The following is a 20787-nucleotide window of genomic DNA, read 5'->3' on the forward strand; positions in this document are numbered from 1 at the left end:
ACAAATCAAACTGTGTGTCGCTTGCTTGTTTAACTCGTGTACTGGATTATCCAAATATGAATACAAGACATCACGGAGGCCAAGATATCTGTGTAAACATGATATTTGGTTGTTATCTCAAAGTTGCCGGCAACCCACCAAAGATTGCCATGGCTGTTATAGCTTGACTCTCTGCAGGTCTCACTGCTTGACTCCTTCAGTGTTAGGAACATTATCTTACATGAGGTCTCCTGCTTCCTCCACAGCCCATGTGCACCATAAAGCAATATATTTTCTATTAAGAATTGGCATGAAGCGCAGAGGGGTTCAAATTAAATAATTAGCATTGAGCTATGGTTGCTCTCTGATTAAATGGAGTTTTAGCTTTTTCTCCATTTTAATCTCATTTTGGTTTTCATGTTTTACAGCACAGACATGAACTCCAAAGAATGTCCCCACAAGAGATTCTTGACATTCATTTCTGAGAACGCAGCAGGAGATTCTTGGCCTCAGACACATTCATAACAGCACAGAAATTTCTGGATCGTTCAGGGGAGGGTTGGGGCATCATGAGGAAGGACACATATCTATAAATTCCCCTGTGGAGATCACATATTTTTGTTTAAGCACATCAACCCCGGCGGGGCACGTTTTACCAAAAGCTCTTGATTCTCTAGGCGTCTTTCCAAGTTGACATCTTCGTCTGTGTTTTCTACATCTGTCACCTCTTTTTCATCCTGAGATGTTTGTATTCTTTTTGTCTGTTTTTTCGGTTTTGCATCCTTCGTGAGCTAGAAACATCATCAATGGGCCCTCTTGCAATGAATCGTCCAAATATTCTCCTGCTGCATTCTCATACTCGCTCATTATCTGCCATTTTTACTAGGGGGCTGGCCCGAGAAACTTTGAAGAAGGTCGGGAGCAGCAGACTCACATGCATTCTCACATACAGCCCCTCCGGATAATTAATTCCAGGAGATTACCGAGTTCAGTGTATGTCTCATAGGAGCGTGTAACACCTTATCCATAGCTTACATGTAGCCAAAAAAGAACAATAATATTAATTTATAATACTAATAATAACCTAACCAGTTGGTTAGAATTTAACAATGTTAAAATGTATATGTGACAGAAAAATCTAACAGAAACAATTAACTGATCTTTTTGCAGCATGGATTTACTACTTTACTAATGTAATGTACTAGTAAGCAAGCTGATGCTAACTATGCAGCTTATGAGCAGCTATCAATCATTTTACAACGCTCAGAGAGTCGAGTATCAATTGATCACAACCTCAAGGAGAATTCAATGAGCTTGATGAATCTCCCTTTTCTTTGTGAAGGAAACTCATTATAAACCCTTCAGGCTCGTGTCAATTCTGAGTGTAACTTGCTATTGAATCCAACACAGCAGCAGGATCAAATATATAGACTTAAGATGCACTTCCCACATTTGAGCAGGTGTGTTATTAGGCTTTGGGGGAAAGGCTTCACTTAAACTCAAGGCAGAGGAGGAAGGGGAGACAAACGAGTCTACGAGTGCTAGACTTAACTCCATTTGAATATTAAGGAGCCAAGCAGTGAACAAGCTGCATTCTGCTGCCTCAGTCTTCCATGTATTTCTCACTTTGTTTTTGTCCATCATCAGACAGCACTCATTAAAAATCTAAGGTATTACAGACTAAAAAATACCTTGAACAATGTACTCCATCCTGTACATTAAAGAAATGTACTAAAAACAGGACTCTATTGCTACGGAAAAAAGATTTGCAGATCGGCAGATGTTTTAACAAATACATATCTACATGAAGCAAAATCATAGAATGAACAACAATTTCTAAAGACAGATTGATTAAGTGAAGAGATAATTAAGCTGCCAAGACAGCAAATGTCATGAGCTACAGTCAGGATGTGATGTTTCTCATACACCTTTAAATGTTCTATGATTTTAACAGGAATGGACATTAAATTCCTTTTGAGGTTGTATCAAGACTGTTAACATGCAAGACCATCAGCAAGAATGTCTACTGACTGTGTGACAATGAATACAATTCATATAAAACGTAGATAAATTGTTCGAGGTGGAAATACTGGTACTAGTTCACACAATAATTTCAGCATTATATACATGATCAGATCACTAATTCCATCAGTAGAAAAACAACATACCTGCAAAGATTGTAAAACATTTTTGTTAGAAGTGTTCAACTGACAGGATCAGTGATATACCACGAACAGAAGATGCTAATTGGAAATAAATACTAAATTAGTTTTTGTAGTTGATGTAATTGATTCTCTATTCACTCGTACTCACTGATGGAATTACTGATGTGTAAATGTAACACATTTTATTGAGGCAATGAATTTAACTGGTGAAAATGTTTGCATTTACAGCAAACACCGAAAGTTTTTTATTATAACACTCACAACTATAAGTCATTAAAGACGGGAATTTCAAAATAAAGCTCTGATTCTAATATGAGCATGTCTCTCTGCACTTCAGGTAATTAAAGGTTCCGTGTGTGAAGTTTAGTGGCATCCAGTGGTGAGGGTGCAGATTGCAATTAACTGGAAACTCAGCCTCTCACCCTTCCCTTTTAAGTGTTGGAGAGCCCGTGATGACTTAATGTAAAAGACAAGAGTGTGGTTTGTCCATTGAGGGTTACTGTAGAAGAAACATGGTAGTCCAACATGGTGGACTCTGTGGTGAAGGACCCACTCACAATGTTGATATAAAGGGCCTATTCAGTAGTAACACAATGATTATTAGCTTAAGGTGATTATGCACTGATGCAAACATCATTATAAACATTATATAGAATTTCCGGCAAATTCTACACACTGGACCTTTAAAGTACCCGAATACTGTTTCAGAATTTACAGTGTGCTGGATGGAACAATGATACAAACAAGGAGTAGTTACTTATGCATAAAACTACTGCTACAACTGGGCAATATTAGTATTCCAACACATAAACATACCAGTGTTTCCAACACGTTTTGTGTTGACATAAGTAACCACTATGGTCTTACCTGTTTACAGTAATTACACCAAATTATCACAATCAATTTTACACAAGCTAGTTTGTGGCACGATACCTTGACAGCAGTATATACTGTATGTGTGAGCATTTTATGTGGCACAAGCATAAATCAAAATTTACAGTGATACACAAATATCTTAAATATAGAAAAACACGTCAGCTCACTTTCATGGTAGGAAGTAAATAATGCAAAGAGCAGCATCAATGTATCTGAGGAAAGTCAAGAATAGTCCATTTCATTTTATTCATCCACTTAAAGGGCTAGAGTTCATTAGAACAGTCCTCTTAAGACTAACAAACTTCAGAATTATTTAACAGAATGTTTTACCCACTCACTGGCAAAAAGGGCGGGGTTAAATGCCTCAGTATCTCCATTTTGGTTCACATTTTTCCTTACAGAGCCCATAAGTTCAATATGTTCATTCCACTGCAATGAACGCTTCTTCCAGTTCAAATGTTTCACATGGATCAGCAAGCATCACCACTGACAGACTTGAATGTACCGATAAGCAGCGAAAGTGCTCAGTCACGACACACAATGTGCAGGGAAGCTGGGATAAGCATTTAGGAGGTGTGTGTTAATAAATGACACATACTGTTGTCTGACTACACTGATAGTCCCTGAATCTTGATCTTGCAACCAAGTTAATGACAAAATGAAAAAGCAAAAAAGCCTAAACTTACAGTGGATTTTCCTTTATCCCCTATCTTTGCAAGGACATTGCGTGATGATGTAGCTATATGTTTATATACATGAATATAACAGAGGACATGGCCACCTCAGCACAATCTTGAAATGGTGCGATATAAATGCCACTTCTCCTTTTTGAAACTACACTTATCCAATGCCAGTAGTTAAGCAACAATATTTAGTGTTAGAAACATAAAATAAATTAATGCTAGATATTTAGCAATAGTGTGAGTATTTCGTAGCTATACAGTAAAATGCTTTAAACAAAAGAAAAAACAGGATTGTTTTCAGCAACTAGAGACAATGACAGAAATGCAGCATCAGGCTTATAGTGGCTTTGTTATAAGATGGGTGTTACAGTAGTTCAAGTCTGAAATAACTCAACAACAAGATAAGGTCATAAGAAAGGTTATAATTATTTCTCTCTGCCTGGTGAAGATTTTATTAAGGGCCCTGTCACAAGGGGTACTGCTCAACATGTGAAACTAGTCAGAATACATTACACTCTGCTTCTGCAAATTTGAACCTTAACTTCATTAAGTTAAAAAGTCTTAAAATTAAAATGTCCTCGTTTTTTAAAAATGGATATTAATACCAAACATGAGTGTTGACAATGAATGACCTTTGTCTTGTGATAATCAGCAAATCTGTTTTATAACACATAAACCAAAGTGAAGTGGTGAGGGGAAAGAAACACAACTCAGAGTTAAGTGTCACCTCTACCACGTCATTGCTACTTTGAAAACGTCAAACTAAGTCTTCAATAAGAAATTCTGATTCACTCCAAAAGATGAGAGTAAATGGAGAGTTGAAATAAAGTAAATATACAGTGCAGCATGTATGTTACTACTCCTTATAAAGACACTGCCGATGGTGTTATAGACTCCACCTGCAACCTCTTCACACACAAACACACTAAATAGTTTCAGTACCCCTGAACCGACAGCTCAAAAAGAAAAGCTGGTGTAGGCTCAGCCAGGTCAAACGTAATGTTGTCAAGTTCAGAAAGATGCACAGATACATCTGTGTGTTTGGCTACTGTTGACTTTACAGACTATGAAAATATAGGAAACCTCCACCCTCCATATGACATCCCTGACGGTCATGATGTCCCACTGGCGATGGCTTTGTGTGGAGTATGTAGGCATCAGATTCTGATCTACAGTATGTTGCAAACACTGAATACAATTCTTAGTATCAAAGAAGGGATTTAACCTGAGTTAATACAACAATCTGTACAAAAAATGCTAATACAGTTATTTGAAGTTTTAAAACAGTTGTGTTAAATAGATCTTATTAATTTGTCTAGATTTTCACATGACAAAGAGATGCTGGAAATCGATTCTCTGATGCTCTGCTAAGCACTTGTTTATTTACATATAAGCTATAATTCCCTTGCAGAAAACTTCCACACATGACAGAGAAAATACGTCTGTCCTATAGACCTGCATCTTAAAAGATTAGCTGAGGCAAAAGAGGCAAAACGTAACCAACTAAATAAATAAATCTGTCACCCTCTAAACTCAGAAGCGTGGAGTTCGTTCTGCTCTGTCGCTCTGCTATCACTATCGCTATGATCTCAGGAATCTAAACTCTAGTTAGTGTCTGATGACACATTTAGGATAGGATGATGAGTCCCTCGCTTCTCCTCCTTATTCTCGCCCCTTTCTTTCTCTTTTCTCAGAGAGATAGGCAGAATGGAAAATGGATAAGGGAGGAAAAAGCACACCACTGGCTGAATCTACAGGACCTCCATCACTTCAGAGGTGAAAAACAGAGCCAGCTGCGTTGCTGCTCATGCTCTGCCACAGAGCTGGTCTAGGTGCCTCTGAAGGGCCCTTCAGCTAAACGCCCTGTCACCGTACATCAGTAGGCTCAGACATGAGATAACCGGCCGACAGGCCAACAGAAAGTGGACGACGTCACAATAGGTCATCATAGTCCAGCAGCTTCGAGTGCCGACGGCTTTTCCACAGGCGGAACAGACGGAAATCAAAGTACATCTCGATCATCTCTTTGCCTGCAACAAAAAAACAAAACAAAACAAAAAAACAACAAAGTTAATTGTGCAAAATTGTAAAATACTGAAAAACCTGAGCTCATCTGTTCATGGTGGAACAATTCTCCAAATCCACAGCTCAGTTCAGACCACAATGTTTGAGCCACGTGTCCTACCTTGTTTGCGTTGTCTATTGTCTATATTGTATCTGTGTGTATGTGTTCTGACACCCTAATGCCTGGGCTGTCTGCCATCTCAGGGTAACCATCCATCTTGAGCAAATTAAGTTACTGCAGGCCTGATCGCTCAATGGTGATTGGATAAAAAAAACCTCCTCTTACACACGTGAAGTTGAAAGTCAATAAAAGAGATGTAATCCGTGATGTACATGTGTAATCCTTTAGGGTTGGGGGGCATGGCTCAGGTGATAGTTGGGTACTAAATCTCCATCTCCCCTAAACCCAGGCAGCATCAGAAAGAGCATTCAACATAAAATATATAAAAGATAAAAAATATACTCAACTGGCTGCAGTGATATTATTTTAAGTGTGATATAACTCATTACACCTTTTGTTCAAGATTTGTATGTTACGGGCATCAAACATGATTAATAAGGGTAATTGGAATGGGAATTGTCATCCTCAGACTTGCTGATATCACTGTAATCAGGGCAGGAGCAGGATCTGGGTCATGGAGGTGCAGTGATTGATTTTCTGTCAGGGTGTCATCAGTCATTGCTTGACAAATTTCTATATAAAACATTTTTTGCCAATTCAATCAATTTGTTCGCCATTAAAACTTCCACGAACGGTACCAACTTAAATTTTTACCCTATTGGTTTGGTTTGCACATAAAAAATGTGAGTATCAGTAAAACCCATGCGAGAATGTTCAGTCCAGAGAGATGTGTCAGGAGGGGTTACAAGAAAGTAAACACAGGAGGGATCGAGGTCAAATCCAGAATCTCAAAGTCTCACCCTCCAGAACAAATGTCTGACTGCACTGAGACGACACTGACTCACTGCAACTGCTTTGGGCCACACCTGAGAGAACATGTTGTGTTCACACCTTTTGTGTACCATCCTATCCACAGGAGTTTCCACGTTCACTGGCATGTGTGTGCTCATGCAAACAAGAAGCAGATTGTGTACTCTAGAGTTTGGGGAAGGGTTATTGACTGACGTTTTGAGTTCACCTCTGGCAGACGAGACAAGAACGGGTGACTGCATCATCATTTGAAGCGTATTGTTGGGGATGTAGCCGATGGCTAAAGGGTATGCATCAGATTTCCATCCTGGCTACAATACTTTGACTTCTTTTCTATCCCTGGTGTGTTCTTTTGTCACACAAAGTGACATGGTCAGTGTTACGGTGCACCCTGAAGTCCTGATGATCAACACTGAGAAGTCAGAGACTGCAGAATAGACGGTCGACATGGGGTTGACTTCTTCGATTACCTGGCTGTAGAGCAATTAACCTTCTTCAGTGACATAAAATATTGAACCAAAACAAGTTGAAGAGTGCTGTGAATTCAAATGAATACATCCATACATTAAAGGTCCCTTATCACAAATCTACTGTCATTCCTCTAGCTCTCCTTCAACAACTTAACTCCTCAGATTTATAAGTTAGTAATAGTTTAATTTGGTTTCTAACTCAAAACCAAATAACCAATAGGTGGCCAGCTACTGAATTGTCTTTCATGGAAATTGAGAATTCAGACATGTGAATTAAATATAAGTGCTGAATGCTTTTTTGCACTACATGTGCACATGTATGGTAAACAGGAACAAAGGTGAAGGTGAGCCAGAGTACGGTTAGTTCAATATGGGACACACGCGCGCACACACAGGTGATAATGACATTTTCATAATAAAATAACTAGCACAACATCAATAGATGTCAGACAAATGATTGATGAGGGATGCGTTGAAGGCTGCGCAAACTTCTCACGCCTGTATTTTCACTCCATAATATGCTTTCTTCATTGCTGAGCAGCATACTGGCATTGATTTATGTCCACTATTAACATTCAGTGGGTGTACCAGTGAGGCCAATGGTGCTAATTCAATATAAATACTACTGGATGTAGTTGTTGTTATGGAGCTTAGCGAAAGTTCAATAAGGAAGACTTAAACCCGCATACAGATCAGCTGACTGCAGGCGGTCCTAAATATTAGGAACGCCCACAGGAGGACTTAACCTGCATACTGGTCAGCTGATCGTCGGCGTTCACAAACATCCAATCAGGTCTGCGCGGGTTCCCGCAGCCAGTTATACAGCAGCTGTCAAACTTGAAAAATCCCTTCTCTTCTCTTCCTCAGCCAGCGTCAATGCAGTGACTCGTGACTCGCGTACAGCACGCTCCGTAAACCCTTATATATACTTGCTGATCATCATCATGTCGGATTCCCACAACGACGATCCCCTGGAGGTTTTTGATCCTAACACGGATCTGCTTCAGGAGATCGCCTCCAACTCCTCGGGCGGGCGGCGCAAGAGCCTTCACCTGGCCGAACGACATCCCGGATCTCGCACAAACGAGGCTGACCTTCTCATCGCCCAGCTACAGGATCACGGCATCATGCCAGCTCCAGGCCTGCTTCCTGCTCAGCTTCGCGAGCTAGCAGACTATGCATCTCTTGAACCCGGCCCCAGCTCCCACCCAGGGCACGCTCCATCTAACCCAGCCGACTTCTCCGCCGCGCCTGCCCGCGGGCGCAAAAGAACCAGGAAAGCGGCTTCATCCAAGGCCCCCGTGGCTAAGATAAGTAACATACCTACCCGATCTTGTGCGCCGGCACCCACTCCAGCTCCAGGTGACATGCTGACAACCACCCTGCAGTCCCTGGCCACAACCTTACAGAACATCGATAACCGGCTGGAGACGCTCGAAAACGCTGCACATTTCGCCTCATCCTCTACAAACATCAGCGCCCCGCAAATCTCCTTAGCACAAACAGCCACCCACACGTCCTCCCTACCCAGCGAAAACTCCCAACACACCTTGGCCTCAGCCTTCCCGACCCTGGAATAGGTAGGCCATACATCCCTCAGGCTGCTAACATTTCCGCACCCCTCCGATCAAAAATATTACAAGGCAAAGACATCAACCTAGTCGGCCTCATTCTGCCATCGCCAGAGTGCGACAAACAATTGCCACAGGAGAAAACCTAACTGCTGTGTTCAAAACCACTGATCCGCTTTTAATCAGAGATTTATCAATTGGACAATTCCTTATTGCCTTCGGCATCTTCCGTGACACCATATGCTCCGTCTACCCTGAACGGAGACAGGAATTAGACGCTTACCTGATGCTAATCGGCGACCTAAATTTAAGATACGGAAGGAAGATATTTCACCAATACCACAAAGCCGCACTGTACATAGCGCAATACAACACATGTCTGAACTGGTCCGAACTAGACATAGAATTGCTCCTCTTGGTCGCTGGAGGCGCTCAAGCAATTGCATGTTATTCCTGCGGAAATAGGGGTCACACGCACCTTTTCTGCCGTTTAACAACAAAATTTCCCGTCCATCCTCATCTCAGCACAACGACAACTCAGGCCATCAGGTGCACCATTTCAACCAGTCTGCAATATGCCATAAATTCAACTTTAATTTGTGTACTTTCCCCAACTGCCAACTTCTCCACATTTGTAGTTTCTGCAAAGACGCACATCCCAAGTCCGTCTGCCCCAGACGCCCGATTCCATTCCGGAACCCACCTCAGATGCAGAAACGTTGTGGTTCAAAGCTCTTTTGAACATTCATCCCTCCACACCAATTAACGTACAATATCTAGCGGCAGAATTGCGCTGCCATCCCGACTCTGTATTCGTGAACTATTTAATCACCGGACCTTCTCAGGGCTTCCAATCGGGGGTCCCGTCCTCTCCAACAGTTACATAAGTGGCAAAAAACTCCAGTCCACAATAAATGAACCAGGAATTGTTTCTCATTTGCTCGAGAAAGAAGTGGAAAACGGCTAAATCATCGGTCCCTTTAAATCATCTCCTTTCTCAGTGTTTCTCTCAAACCCCATAGGCATAGCCACATAGAAATATTCGGGGAAAAAGAGATTAATTATCGATCTCTCAGCCCCCCCGCTCCGGCCCCTTCGCAAGCATATATAGTACCATTCCAATAGAGCCATTTTCTCTCAATTAGGCCACAGTCGACCACGCAATCAAATTAATATAACTCACAGGGCAAGGAGCCTGGCTTTCAAAAGCAGACATCACTGACGCTTTTAAAATCATCCCCATACATCCTTCACAGTGGAATCTGTTTGGCATCCGATGAGAATCTAAATTCTACTTCGCGGTACGACTAACTTTTGGTGGTAGGAGTAGCCCAAGCATTTTTAACCACCTGTCCGAGGCGCTGTGCTGGATTCTGCTGAACAGAGTGAGATTTCCAACTGTTCTCCATCTCCCGGATGATTTTCTTCTGGTAGATCCTCCCCAAGACAGCTTAGGCGCGTCCCTCCTCAAATTGAAATGTTGTTTTCAATCCCTCGGTGTTCCCTTGTCAGATGAAAAAACAATAGGCCCGGATACCAGTCTGGAATTCCTGGGCATCACATTAAATTCCATTGAGATGAAAGCGTCCCTCCTATCAGAGAAATTACAGCGTATTCACGAAATCGCAAAAACATACAGCGACATAAAAAACATCACCAAGCAGCAGTAATTCCTCAAGGACACTCCTTTATCTCCCGTCTTCTGGACACAGCAACCTCCGTTCCGAATCTACAGATTAAAATATTGCTTGACGAAGGATGCCGATCCGACCTGCATTTCTGGTCTCATCTGCTCGACCACTGGAACGGCGTCATTTTTTTCTATGAAGACCTGGTTCATTCCTCCGATTCTTTACAGTTCTTCACGGATGCCGCCCCATCCAGGTTTTTTTGTTTTTTTTTGTTTTTTTCAAGGACAGTGGTTCGGTGGCCGCTGGCCTCCCTCCTTCCCAACACACAACTTATCATCCGCTTTATTGGAAATTTACCCCATTGCTGTGGCATGTCCCATCTGGAGACAGCATTGGGAATGCAAACGCATCTCGGTCCTCTGCGACAACCAAACGGTGGTGAATATAGTCAACAAAGGGCGGTCCTCATGTAAGATTATTATGCCGTTCATGAGAAGCATCACGTAGTCTGCCATTACACACAACTTCGTTATCACTGCACGTCATGTACCAGGGCATTTCAACACCCCAGCTGATTCTCTTTCCCGTTTTAATTTCCAGACATTCCGACGTCTCTGTCCAGATGCCTGCTCCAGCCCAATTCAAGTTCCTCCCCTCCATGTTCTTTCTCTCTATTAAAAGACAAACCCCTGTTAAAATACCTCGAATCAGCCAAGATCTACATGAGAAAAGGATGAGCCACATCTACTATATAAATGTACGATTTCGCCTGAAGGACTTTGTTCTGCATCTCTGTTCACATAACACCTAAACCTGTACATATAAATGTAGTGTGTGCATTAATCTGCTGCTGCATGGACGTCCGGCATTTCAAACCATCTTACATCTGAGGACTAGTAGCGGGAATTCAGTTCGGCGCCAGATGTCACAACTAGGGATGCACCGATTTATCGGCCGAACATCGGTAGCGGCCGATATTCGCCTCGTTTACTGATATCGGCTTATCGGTAATAAACTTGACTTTCACCGATATCATTGGCCGATGTTCATATCTGTGGTAAAACCGCTGGGCACGTGCCGCGGCTGGGGGAGCAGTCGCTCCGTCGCCCTCCTCTCCGCGCCGCCGGAGGCTCAGTGTGCGGCACCGGGAGGTCCTCATCCGGTGGCACCTCACGGCATCACTGGTGGGGGGGCTTTCTTTCTCTTGTACCGCGGGGCGGTGTCCATCGCCGGCGCGGAAGGCGGGCCGTTGGAGGGGACCGGGTACGCGGTCAGCGGCGGCCACTCTGGACGCGTGTCGGGCCCTTCTCGCGGATCACCTCAGCTACGGCGACCGCTGGGGGAACCCTGCGGTGCACCTCGGCTGGCGCCTAGCAGCTGACTGAGAACTGGTGCGGACCAGGGGAATCCGACTGTTTAATTAAAACAAGCATCGCGAAGGGCCACGGTGGGTGTTGACGCGATGTGATTTCTGCGCGACAAGTTGTGGATTCCTTACTCTTGAGAGGGTTAAGGACAGAGGATGTCACACTTAGGAAGTCCAATAGGACAATGATCATATATGGGCCATCCAAATAAACGATTGACTGATGAACCACCACCAGTGTCTAGACCCCGGGGGGTATTCCTGTACGACGCTCTGCTCCACCCCCTTCTAATCCTGATGACATCACACAAGGGTCTAAAATGCCAAAGACTATAAATATTCACATTCTACGTGCATTGTCAAAATAAACTTCGTTAAATTGAAAAATCAAGTCTCTCCTGATTGAATTGTGTGTGTGTGTGCATGCAGTGCAATGAGCATGAAGACAGCAGAAAACCACTAATATGGTGTGTGTGTGTGGTGCTCTCACCCTGTGCAGACAGCTCCAGCGGGGACTTGAATTCAACCGATGTGGGTCTCATCAGCCTCTTCAGAGTCTGAATAAGCTGAAGGGGAAAAGGTGAGCGAGAGAGAAACATACAAAGAGTGAAAAAAAAAGTGAGAGAATACTTAATTCCCCGAAGTAACATCAGGCGCTAGGAAATGAAAACCGACAAAGCAGCGATGATGTAGAGAGAGTGTCGGAGGGGGGCCCTGCAGCAATTTGATTCTGTTTATTCAGCGCTGCAGCTTAGTGCATATGAAAAAGGTCATCATGCCACTTGTAATACTGTAATAGCTCAGTATAAGTGAAAGCCACTCATGGTGATGTTTTCTGTCCATACAGACACATCTGTCTGAGTGGACCCATAGTAATGCAAAGACCAGGCAGAGCAGGGTCACAGAGGGAGGGAGCGCAGAGTAAAGTCTCCTCGCTCAATGCAGCTGCCTTCAAAGGCTGATACAGAAGTTTGTGTTCACCATTACAGGTGGTGAGGTAATTCATGATATACTGTAAGTAGGAACCTGAGTTTGAGCAACAAATAAAATGTACTCGTTAAAGGCTGCTGGTTCCCTCTGCTAAGATGCTCTCCACCTAAAACACCTTACTGGATATACAGTAGGACATATTTGAGCCATTTTCAGATATGAAATGCATAATGTTGCCTGCTTTACGCATATATTTGACAAAAGGCTTTTGCTCATCCACAGAAGTCTGGTTTGTAATGGCTCTTTTAAACATTAAAAATATCAGCCCTGTGAGATATCAGACACCGGTTGATGAGTGAGCCATGCTGCGGCCGGAGAGTAACAGTGAATTGGAAAGTAATGACCTATGAAAGAAAAGGGGTCTGAGGTCCCTGACAGGTGGGAAACTTGTTTTACAGTGATTAATGACTATGTGAGTGCAAAGGAGGCTCGAGTCCCTTCAAACACTATTTTATTAGTTATAAGAAACTGAATTTTAACAGCCTACTTTATCGTTTATTACACAGATTGAAAAGACATTAAGGCTTGTCTTACACTACTGCAGATACTTTTCACCTTCATTTTTAAGAAAAATCTTTCTCCACATGATTTTAGCTTTTCAAAATATTTCTGTCCCGACAAGAACACATAATGACAACGAACGCTCAAACAAGCATGACAGGCCAGTAAGTAACAATCAAGTTTTCATCAAAACTGGGTGAAACACCATAGAAGAATCCATGGCCAAGTAATATTTGTTGTTTCTGGTGCATGCTCATTGCACAAACCAACACTGTGCATGTGCGAAGGAGGTTGTGATATTTTCATTTTGTATTTGCACATGGATACACAAAAAACAGTTATAGAACATTTGTACTCCGGAAATCATTTGTCTTAGAGACTTAAGATGTGGTCGCAGGGCTCAAACCCAGAGGAAAAAGTTTGTTTTGCAAAATGTCTGTAACGTTGTTGACAGGGTTTAAGTCTCTCATTCACTCAAATGCTCTCCGTGAAATGCTTTAATGGAATTTCATTACTACAATAACTTCAGGACTGAGATCTTCAATTACTGTTTATTTTTAAGCCAATAGGGTTTTATAGAATATTGCTGCTCATACCTGCACTGCTTCTCTCCTTCATAATGGGTGTTCCCAATGCACAAGTCAGTAAATGAAATAATTGAAAACACCTTCATTCACCTATATTTGTTAATGCCAACCTTATTACAACCTATAACATCCAAAGTATCATCTAACACTATTTAGCTCGATGATTTAGCCTGACTTCAGAGGATGGAAGCTGGACGGGTGCAGATCCTTATAACCTCTAAAGATCCCTTCAGTGTTAATAGCTGAGTTGTTTTTTTAATAAGTGATGTGAAGTTTAACATCTGATTAAGACTTGATGTTACAGTGTGCATGTGTGAAGAGGCTTTACTTTGATCTTAGCAACAGTTTCAACACTTTCAAAAAGTAGAAAACCTTATAAACTGTATCTTAAAAACCTATTTTAGAGACAACATTAGCTGCTACCTCCTTGGAATATAAGTTGTCTGAAATAAGTTACTTTCTCTGCACTACCACCACCTCAGTGATAGCATCCAGGTCAACTAGCTCCTAGTACTAGGACCACAGAGGTCTGGGTGTCTGGATCTGTGCACCCAGCGGTAATAAGACACACAACGATTAATTATAGCATCATCACTGGCCCCCTATAAACCTCAAACATCAAACGTGACTCATGCTGGGTTTGGGACATGATCAGAACCTCTCTTGGCAGAGCCTCTGATACACTCTTTCATCCCAGTATGACATGTTCAGTGTTAAAATGCAGATTTGATAGATGGCAGCCCCTGAACTGGGACACTGCATGTTCAGCGTGTCTGTGCCCCTGAGTCACCGACTTCACTGTGTGCTCATGTACTTATTTATGGTCTTTACAAAGAGCTGTATGTTGGAAGGACAGAAGATGCAGACGTCAACTGTATCCTCAGATGACCTGCAGCAGGTTCCACACTTGTACTTGTGAATCTGGAAGTAAATCACGCTCGTTGAAACGTCTGCCTGTTTGTCCCCACACTCTCCCTGCCTCCTCCTCCTCCTCCCTCTTCTTCCACCTCTCTCCATCCATGCCTCTCACTCTCCCTGGGGTCTGGTCCAGTGCCAGCTGGTGTGCCATCACATATGGAGCCTTTGCAGCATTTCCAGGTTTCATCTCAAGCACACTGCTATGAATCTATCAGTACAAGAGGAAAGGGAAATGCTCTGAAGGTGGATCATTCGGTCTATTAATAGTGGCTTTCCAGCTGAGCTTGCAGGAGAGCACACAGACAGCAGCAGGGGGAAACATTGTTAAATGCAGCGAGTAAGCCCTTCCCTGTTCATATCCCTCCTCGTGCTACTTGTACTGAACCACTGTGGAGAAGATGCCAAATGTCACAGTGCCACAGTGCAACCACTAGGAGTTATGTGTATCTAGAACATAAAGGCCCAGGGCAAAAATCATTGTGTCTTTGTATTGCAATTCTTTCCAGCATTGTTAACTTAACTATAAACCAGCAAGCGGCCAACAAGATCTTAATTTACCTTTAATTTAAATTTTGCATCATGCTATGGGTCTCATAATAAATTTAGATTCTTCATACTATACTACACTATACGTTATACCTATTCATAAATATATTTAACCAGATTTGCCCAGGGAATAAATACCAGTTGTAATGCACTGACCTGTGTCTGTGTTGTGGTGTAAAGAGCAATATTTACAGCTTACCCACTTTTCTTTTTTCCTTCAGTGGTTATTTTGTGTTACTCATACAAATTGAACTATATAACTAAGATTTGAGACCTGAGAAAAGGGTATTTTTCTCACACACACAGCTGGTTATTTTTGTGCTGTGTTAATAGCAGCCTGCCAGCATTGTCCCCTGATCCTTCATTTCCCACAGCACACCACAGCTCTACAGTGGGAGTGTTTCATTCTGCTCCCACAAGCAAACAATGAGTGTATTAAATGTGTTTCTCGCTCCATCCTGAAAGCTTCACATATCATCTTCAGATTAATTCTAACACCTGGTTGTAAGTCCCATAAACAAATAAAAGCATCGTGAAGAATAATGAAGGGTTGTTGAGGCTTGTGATTTCTTCATCAAACTGTGATCCCCTCGTACTGTAGTAACTGTAATAAGAGGCAGCAATGTGGCAAAGTGTTTTCTTCAGCGTCAGGGCCAATCTGGGAGCCCTGAGGAGGAGGACCCCACATAAAGTGATTATAGAAATGTGAACTGGCTTAAACAATGCTATCAGGATTGGTGAAATTTGACCTGAACAATATTTACAGTTTAATTTGCTAATCCATTTAAATGCTTCTTTTTGGTTGTCATTGTTAAACACACAAGTAACAAAGATTATGTTATTTTCGAGATGAAATGACTTTACAGACAGTTAGGTCGAGGGAGCTGTGTCTCAATTCGGGGCCCTTATCCTTGCTGCATTTATAATCCATCTGTTAATACAGTTATTGGCCTACAATTTGTGAAACATTTATTTTCACAAGTTGCTTAATGAATATGGTAGAATATGATTTATAATATGATATTCTATGTATCCCTGAGACAGAGATGTGCTGCGGTCAGGTCGTCTCACTGGATGATAAAAACATTCTCATCTCATCTCATCGTCATCCGCTTATCCGGGGTCGGGTCGCGGGGGGAGCAGCTCAAGCAGGGGACCCCAGACTTCCCTTTCCCGGGCCACATTGACCAGCTCTGACGGGGGGATCCCGAGGCGTTTCCAGGCCAGTGTTGAGATATAATCTCTCCACCTAGTCCTGGGTCTTCCCCGAGGTCTCCTCCCCACTGGACGTGCCTGAAACACCTCCCAAGGGAGGCGCCCAGTGGGCATCCTTACCAGATGCCCGAACTACCTCAGCTGACTCCTTTCTAAGTAAAGGAGCAGCGGCTCTAATCCGAGTCCCTCACGGATGACTGAGCTTCTCACCCTATCCCTAAGGGAGACGCCAGCCACCCTTCTGAGAAAACTCATCTCGGCCGCTTGTACCCGCGATCTCGTCCTTTCGGTCATCACCCAGCCCTCATGACCATAGGTGAGGATAGGAACGAAGATCGACCGGTAGATCGAGAGCTTTGCCTTGCGGCTCAGCTCTCTTTTCGTTACAACGGTGCGGTAAAGCGAACGCAATACCGCCCCCGCTGCTCCGATTCTCCGGCCAATCTCACGCTCCATAGTACCCTCACTCGCGAACAAGACCCCGAGGTACTTGAACTCCTTCACTTGGGCTAAGGACTCATTTCCTACCCGGAGTAACATTCTATTTTCATGAATCCTGTGACTTATCTGTCACTCAAGCTTCCACTGCAGGGAACAGAAATAGCAGCAGATGAAAACATTGTATCTGTGTGCAGCAATAAGAAGACTTCTCCTTCCCCAATTAAACATAAAACAAACAGCCTGTCACATTAACAACATGTTAACATGTTTACAACTGCAGCCATCTGTTTTTCTCTAACTTCTGACGTCAGACAGTGGCTGGAGGCTCACAATTATTCAACGATTATATTTATATGAGTTGCCAATAGAATATTCCATTTATATTCCTGTTTACATGTTAGAGAGCAGAGTGTGATTATGACCCTGTCCCAATTCTTTTCCCCATGCTTACCCCTAGATATGAAGTTACCATCACTGGTAGTGTCCCCTCAAAACAGAGCCACAAGGGAGAGGGCAAGAAAATCTTCATCTTCAATCGTCATTAGCAGCTAACCAACGTTTAACAGTGACAATCTATATCAACAAACATTATTATATCAACAACTGTTATCAACCAATTATAATACTGATGAATCTGATAACTGCAGGAAAAACGGGAGCATTTAATGATGCAGTCAGCACGTTTAAATCGGTCCAGTCCATAGAAACTTTTCTAGGGACTGCAAACGTTTTAACAAGAGCAGGAAGGTTTTTTTCAAACTTCATATGCTGAACATGGGAGTAACGTTTGTTACTCGTTACTCTTTCACTCACTTTTCCTGATATGTCTGTCACAGTGATTCAAGGACATTTACATTTTCTACTGGATTAAAATAAAATACCGTGCTGGATTTTACAAAATATTTCATGGTTATTTTGCTAGATTTCCTATTCACATTTATTTACCCACAGCGGTGGGGTGTTATTTCACATCGTCCGTTCGCAAAGCATTCGTAAATTTCTGTCTATCCCTTTCAGGGGTTCTGAAAAAAACACAGTTGAAGCGGTGTTTGAATAGCTAGATGGCCTCTACCCCTGCATCACTGAGAAATGGGACAACACTATACCTTCATGGTCTCGTGCAAAACGAAAGGGGTCGCACCAAGTGGTAGTGCTAAGGGGTCATTGGGACAGGTTATAGGACTCCAGTCATTATGTCCAAAATATTCCACCACTTCTAAAAACCCAACTTCAAATAGTTTGATGTATGTATTGTACATCATTTTGAGTGTTTTCTCAAAAATGTTGCGACTCCTTTTATTTTTCCATCATGTTTACACACAGGGCATGTTCAAGTAAACCAGTTGTTAACTGCCGTATGTTGAAAACATATGACCTGATTCAGGGTAAACTAATCATATAATACTGTTTACATGGTGGTGTTTATTCAGACTATTGTTTTTATCAGGTTAATATCAAAATATTAGTGTCCCTTTGGGTGGTAAAAATATTATCCCAGTACCTAATTTGGCCCCTGGCCCCTGCAGTGGGAATGCACTGAGGTCCTGCAAAGGTCATAGGGGAAGTTGCTGTTTATCATATTGTGACTAAATGTGGTTTTTCTGCACAACATGCAGAATTTCTTTAATTGTGTGTGTTTTTTGTTTTTGCAGAACCATTTTTACACGGCCAAAATATTGTCAAATTGGTCAGTGTTTTGATTTCTGTATTATAATTATCTCCAGTCCTCACCTCACCCACCAATAACCAAGCATATTTGTTGTTTTGTTTTGTTTGTTTTTGCTAAATGTTTCATACTCTACACATTGTATTGCAGGGCCTGCTAGTTTCAGTGATGGTATATTCTGGTAATTGTTGGTTTAGTTATTTTTTCCCTGTAACACAAGCATTCAATATGCTTTAATTGTTCTTAACCCGGCACCTAGCTCTGATATTCTAGGACTATAATTTTATTCAGATTTTTGTAAGAGGCTGTCGGGAACCACATGGACTTTTACCACCAAAGTGTAGAAGAGAGTGAGGTATTGCAGTAAACAGCCATAAGAAGCCAGGTTAGTTTAGTGGTCCTAGATAGGGCAGAATGAGAACGTATGAATATTTTAGTGTGTTTCATGTCCATGGACATGTTCTGTATGTGTGTGTCTGCATATAGCAAGTGTTTATCGGTCTGTTGAGTTGGAGAGGTCGTGGCAGGAGCACTGGAGGTGGGAGGTGTGTGGGTGTGTATAGTGTAATTGCAGTGAGTGAGTGCGTGTGTGTGTGGCTTAATTGAGTGGGTGTCAAGGAGTCGATTTTCCTGCAATTCGAAGGTGCTGTGTGCGTCTGTGTGTGTGCGTGCCCTCTTCTTCACTGTCCTCCCCCCTGCCTGTGCTGTGTGACAGCCTGACAGCAGGGTGACATCTGCAGAAAGTGCTGGTAAGGTTAGAAATCTTGCTCCCAAGATTATGAAAAAACTGCTTGTCCTTTCATTATTTTAGCTAACCGATTCAAAAAGTGCTCTTGTGATGACCTCATTCGACTCTGCAATGTTCTGAGATATCAGGAGACAAAGCCAACAGATGTCTGAATGATTTATCTGCACAGAAGCATATGGCTGTGAGTGTGCATGTAACCATTAGTAAGCGTGCTGCATATGCAATCAGACACTTTAAGTAAACCTTTACACAGACCGGCAGAGTGCGGGGTCTGATCTGCTCTGGAGGCTCGTTACGGCTCAGAAGATAAAATCAACTGTACCTTTTCTCCATTAGCGCTCCCCAGCACATAGCAGCCCATGATATGGATGAGATTGGTCTCCGGGTTCAGTTTACTCATCAGCCTGCTGAGCCGACGCCAGAATCTGGTCACGTGGGAGAGGCGACACGTTAGAGGATAAACAACAAATAGGTAGGAGCAGCAGAGGAAGTGAAAAAAAAGTGAGGTAGTAAGAAGGAAATTCCATGATTGTCACAATGCAACATCTACTAACACAGATATCTTGGCTTTAGGGATTTTCACTAAATGCTTTTGTGCCAACTGTGATAACGTTGATATAATTCATTGAATTGTTTGTGAACGGGTCGTTTTATTAGATAAATTAACAGCTTTATTTCCTTTAATTGTCCCTTTCAAGAAGTGTCATAGACACACTCAAACTCGAAACTACATATTTAAAAGGTTTACTATGAAGAAAACTGGAATCTATGAATATGCCAATTTGGCTATCAGTCTCCCCAGACTTACAGCTCCATCTGCTGACAGGGAGCCTTTCCCAGCTACTGAGCTCCACCCACAAGCTGGGAGAATTTGTTTCTTAGGTTTGTGACATCACAAAACATCCATTTTTTTTAAGACTGCCATTTGTTCACTGCAGTATTAACATAAGACAACTCAGCCATGCTGACAGATCATTTGACACAAAATAAGTCTTTTATCATAAAAAGGCACAAGAGGAACATGTTTAAAAACTTCATCTTCACTGGAGGAGGATTTAACATTGCTGAAGTTTCCAATGGAGAGTGGCTGACAGGAATAGAAACAGGAAGTATTTGGTTTTAATATTTCTCATATCATATTTGATTTTAACATGATTAGCTGTACCTGTTATAATCTGTGTTTCCAAATTTTTCTGTTTAGTATCAGAACAAAATGAACAGAAAAGAAGAGTAGAAGAAGATGGTAGCCATCAGTGACGCTGTGCTACTGTGTTTATTTCCATCCCCAGATGTCTTGAGTAAGCTGAGGACTGAGGAGACGACTGGTTCCTATGCTTACTGGCTATTAGCTGCTAGGTCCCTAGCTGCTGCGACCTCACTGGTTTGGAGGAGTGTTGTGTTATTACACATTTCCAGACACATAGTTGTTGTCTGTGTAT

The 20787-nt window shown here is 42.3% G+C and overlaps 1 protein-coding gene across 1 annotated transcript in view; it reads right to left on the minus strand.

Moving 5' to 3' along the window:
* Positions 1 to 5635: 5635 nt before the first annotated feature.
* The window catches only part of nsmfb (NMDA receptor synaptonuclear signaling and neuronal migration factor b), a 48941-nt gene continuing 33789 nt past the window's right edge, over positions 5636 to 20787 (minus strand). Inside the window, exons 14-16 of the mRNA XM_053421408.1 lie at positions 19671 to 19773; positions 12227 to 12302; positions 5636 to 5733 (exon numbers count right to left, since the gene is read on the minus strand). Of these exons, the coding sequence (XP_053277383.1) occupies positions 5636 to 5733; positions 12227 to 12302; positions 19671 to 19773 (277 nt within the window). The remainder of the gene's footprint in view (positions 5734 to 12226; positions 12303 to 19670; positions 19774 to 20787) is intronic.

Source organism: Pleuronectes platessa, chromosome 4, assembly GCF_947347685.1.
Source record: "Pleuronectes platessa chromosome 4, fPlePla1.1, whole genome shotgun sequence".
NCBI classification, from domain to species: Eukaryota; Metazoa; Chordata; class Actinopteri; order Pleuronectiformes; family Pleuronectidae; genus Pleuronectes; species Pleuronectes platessa.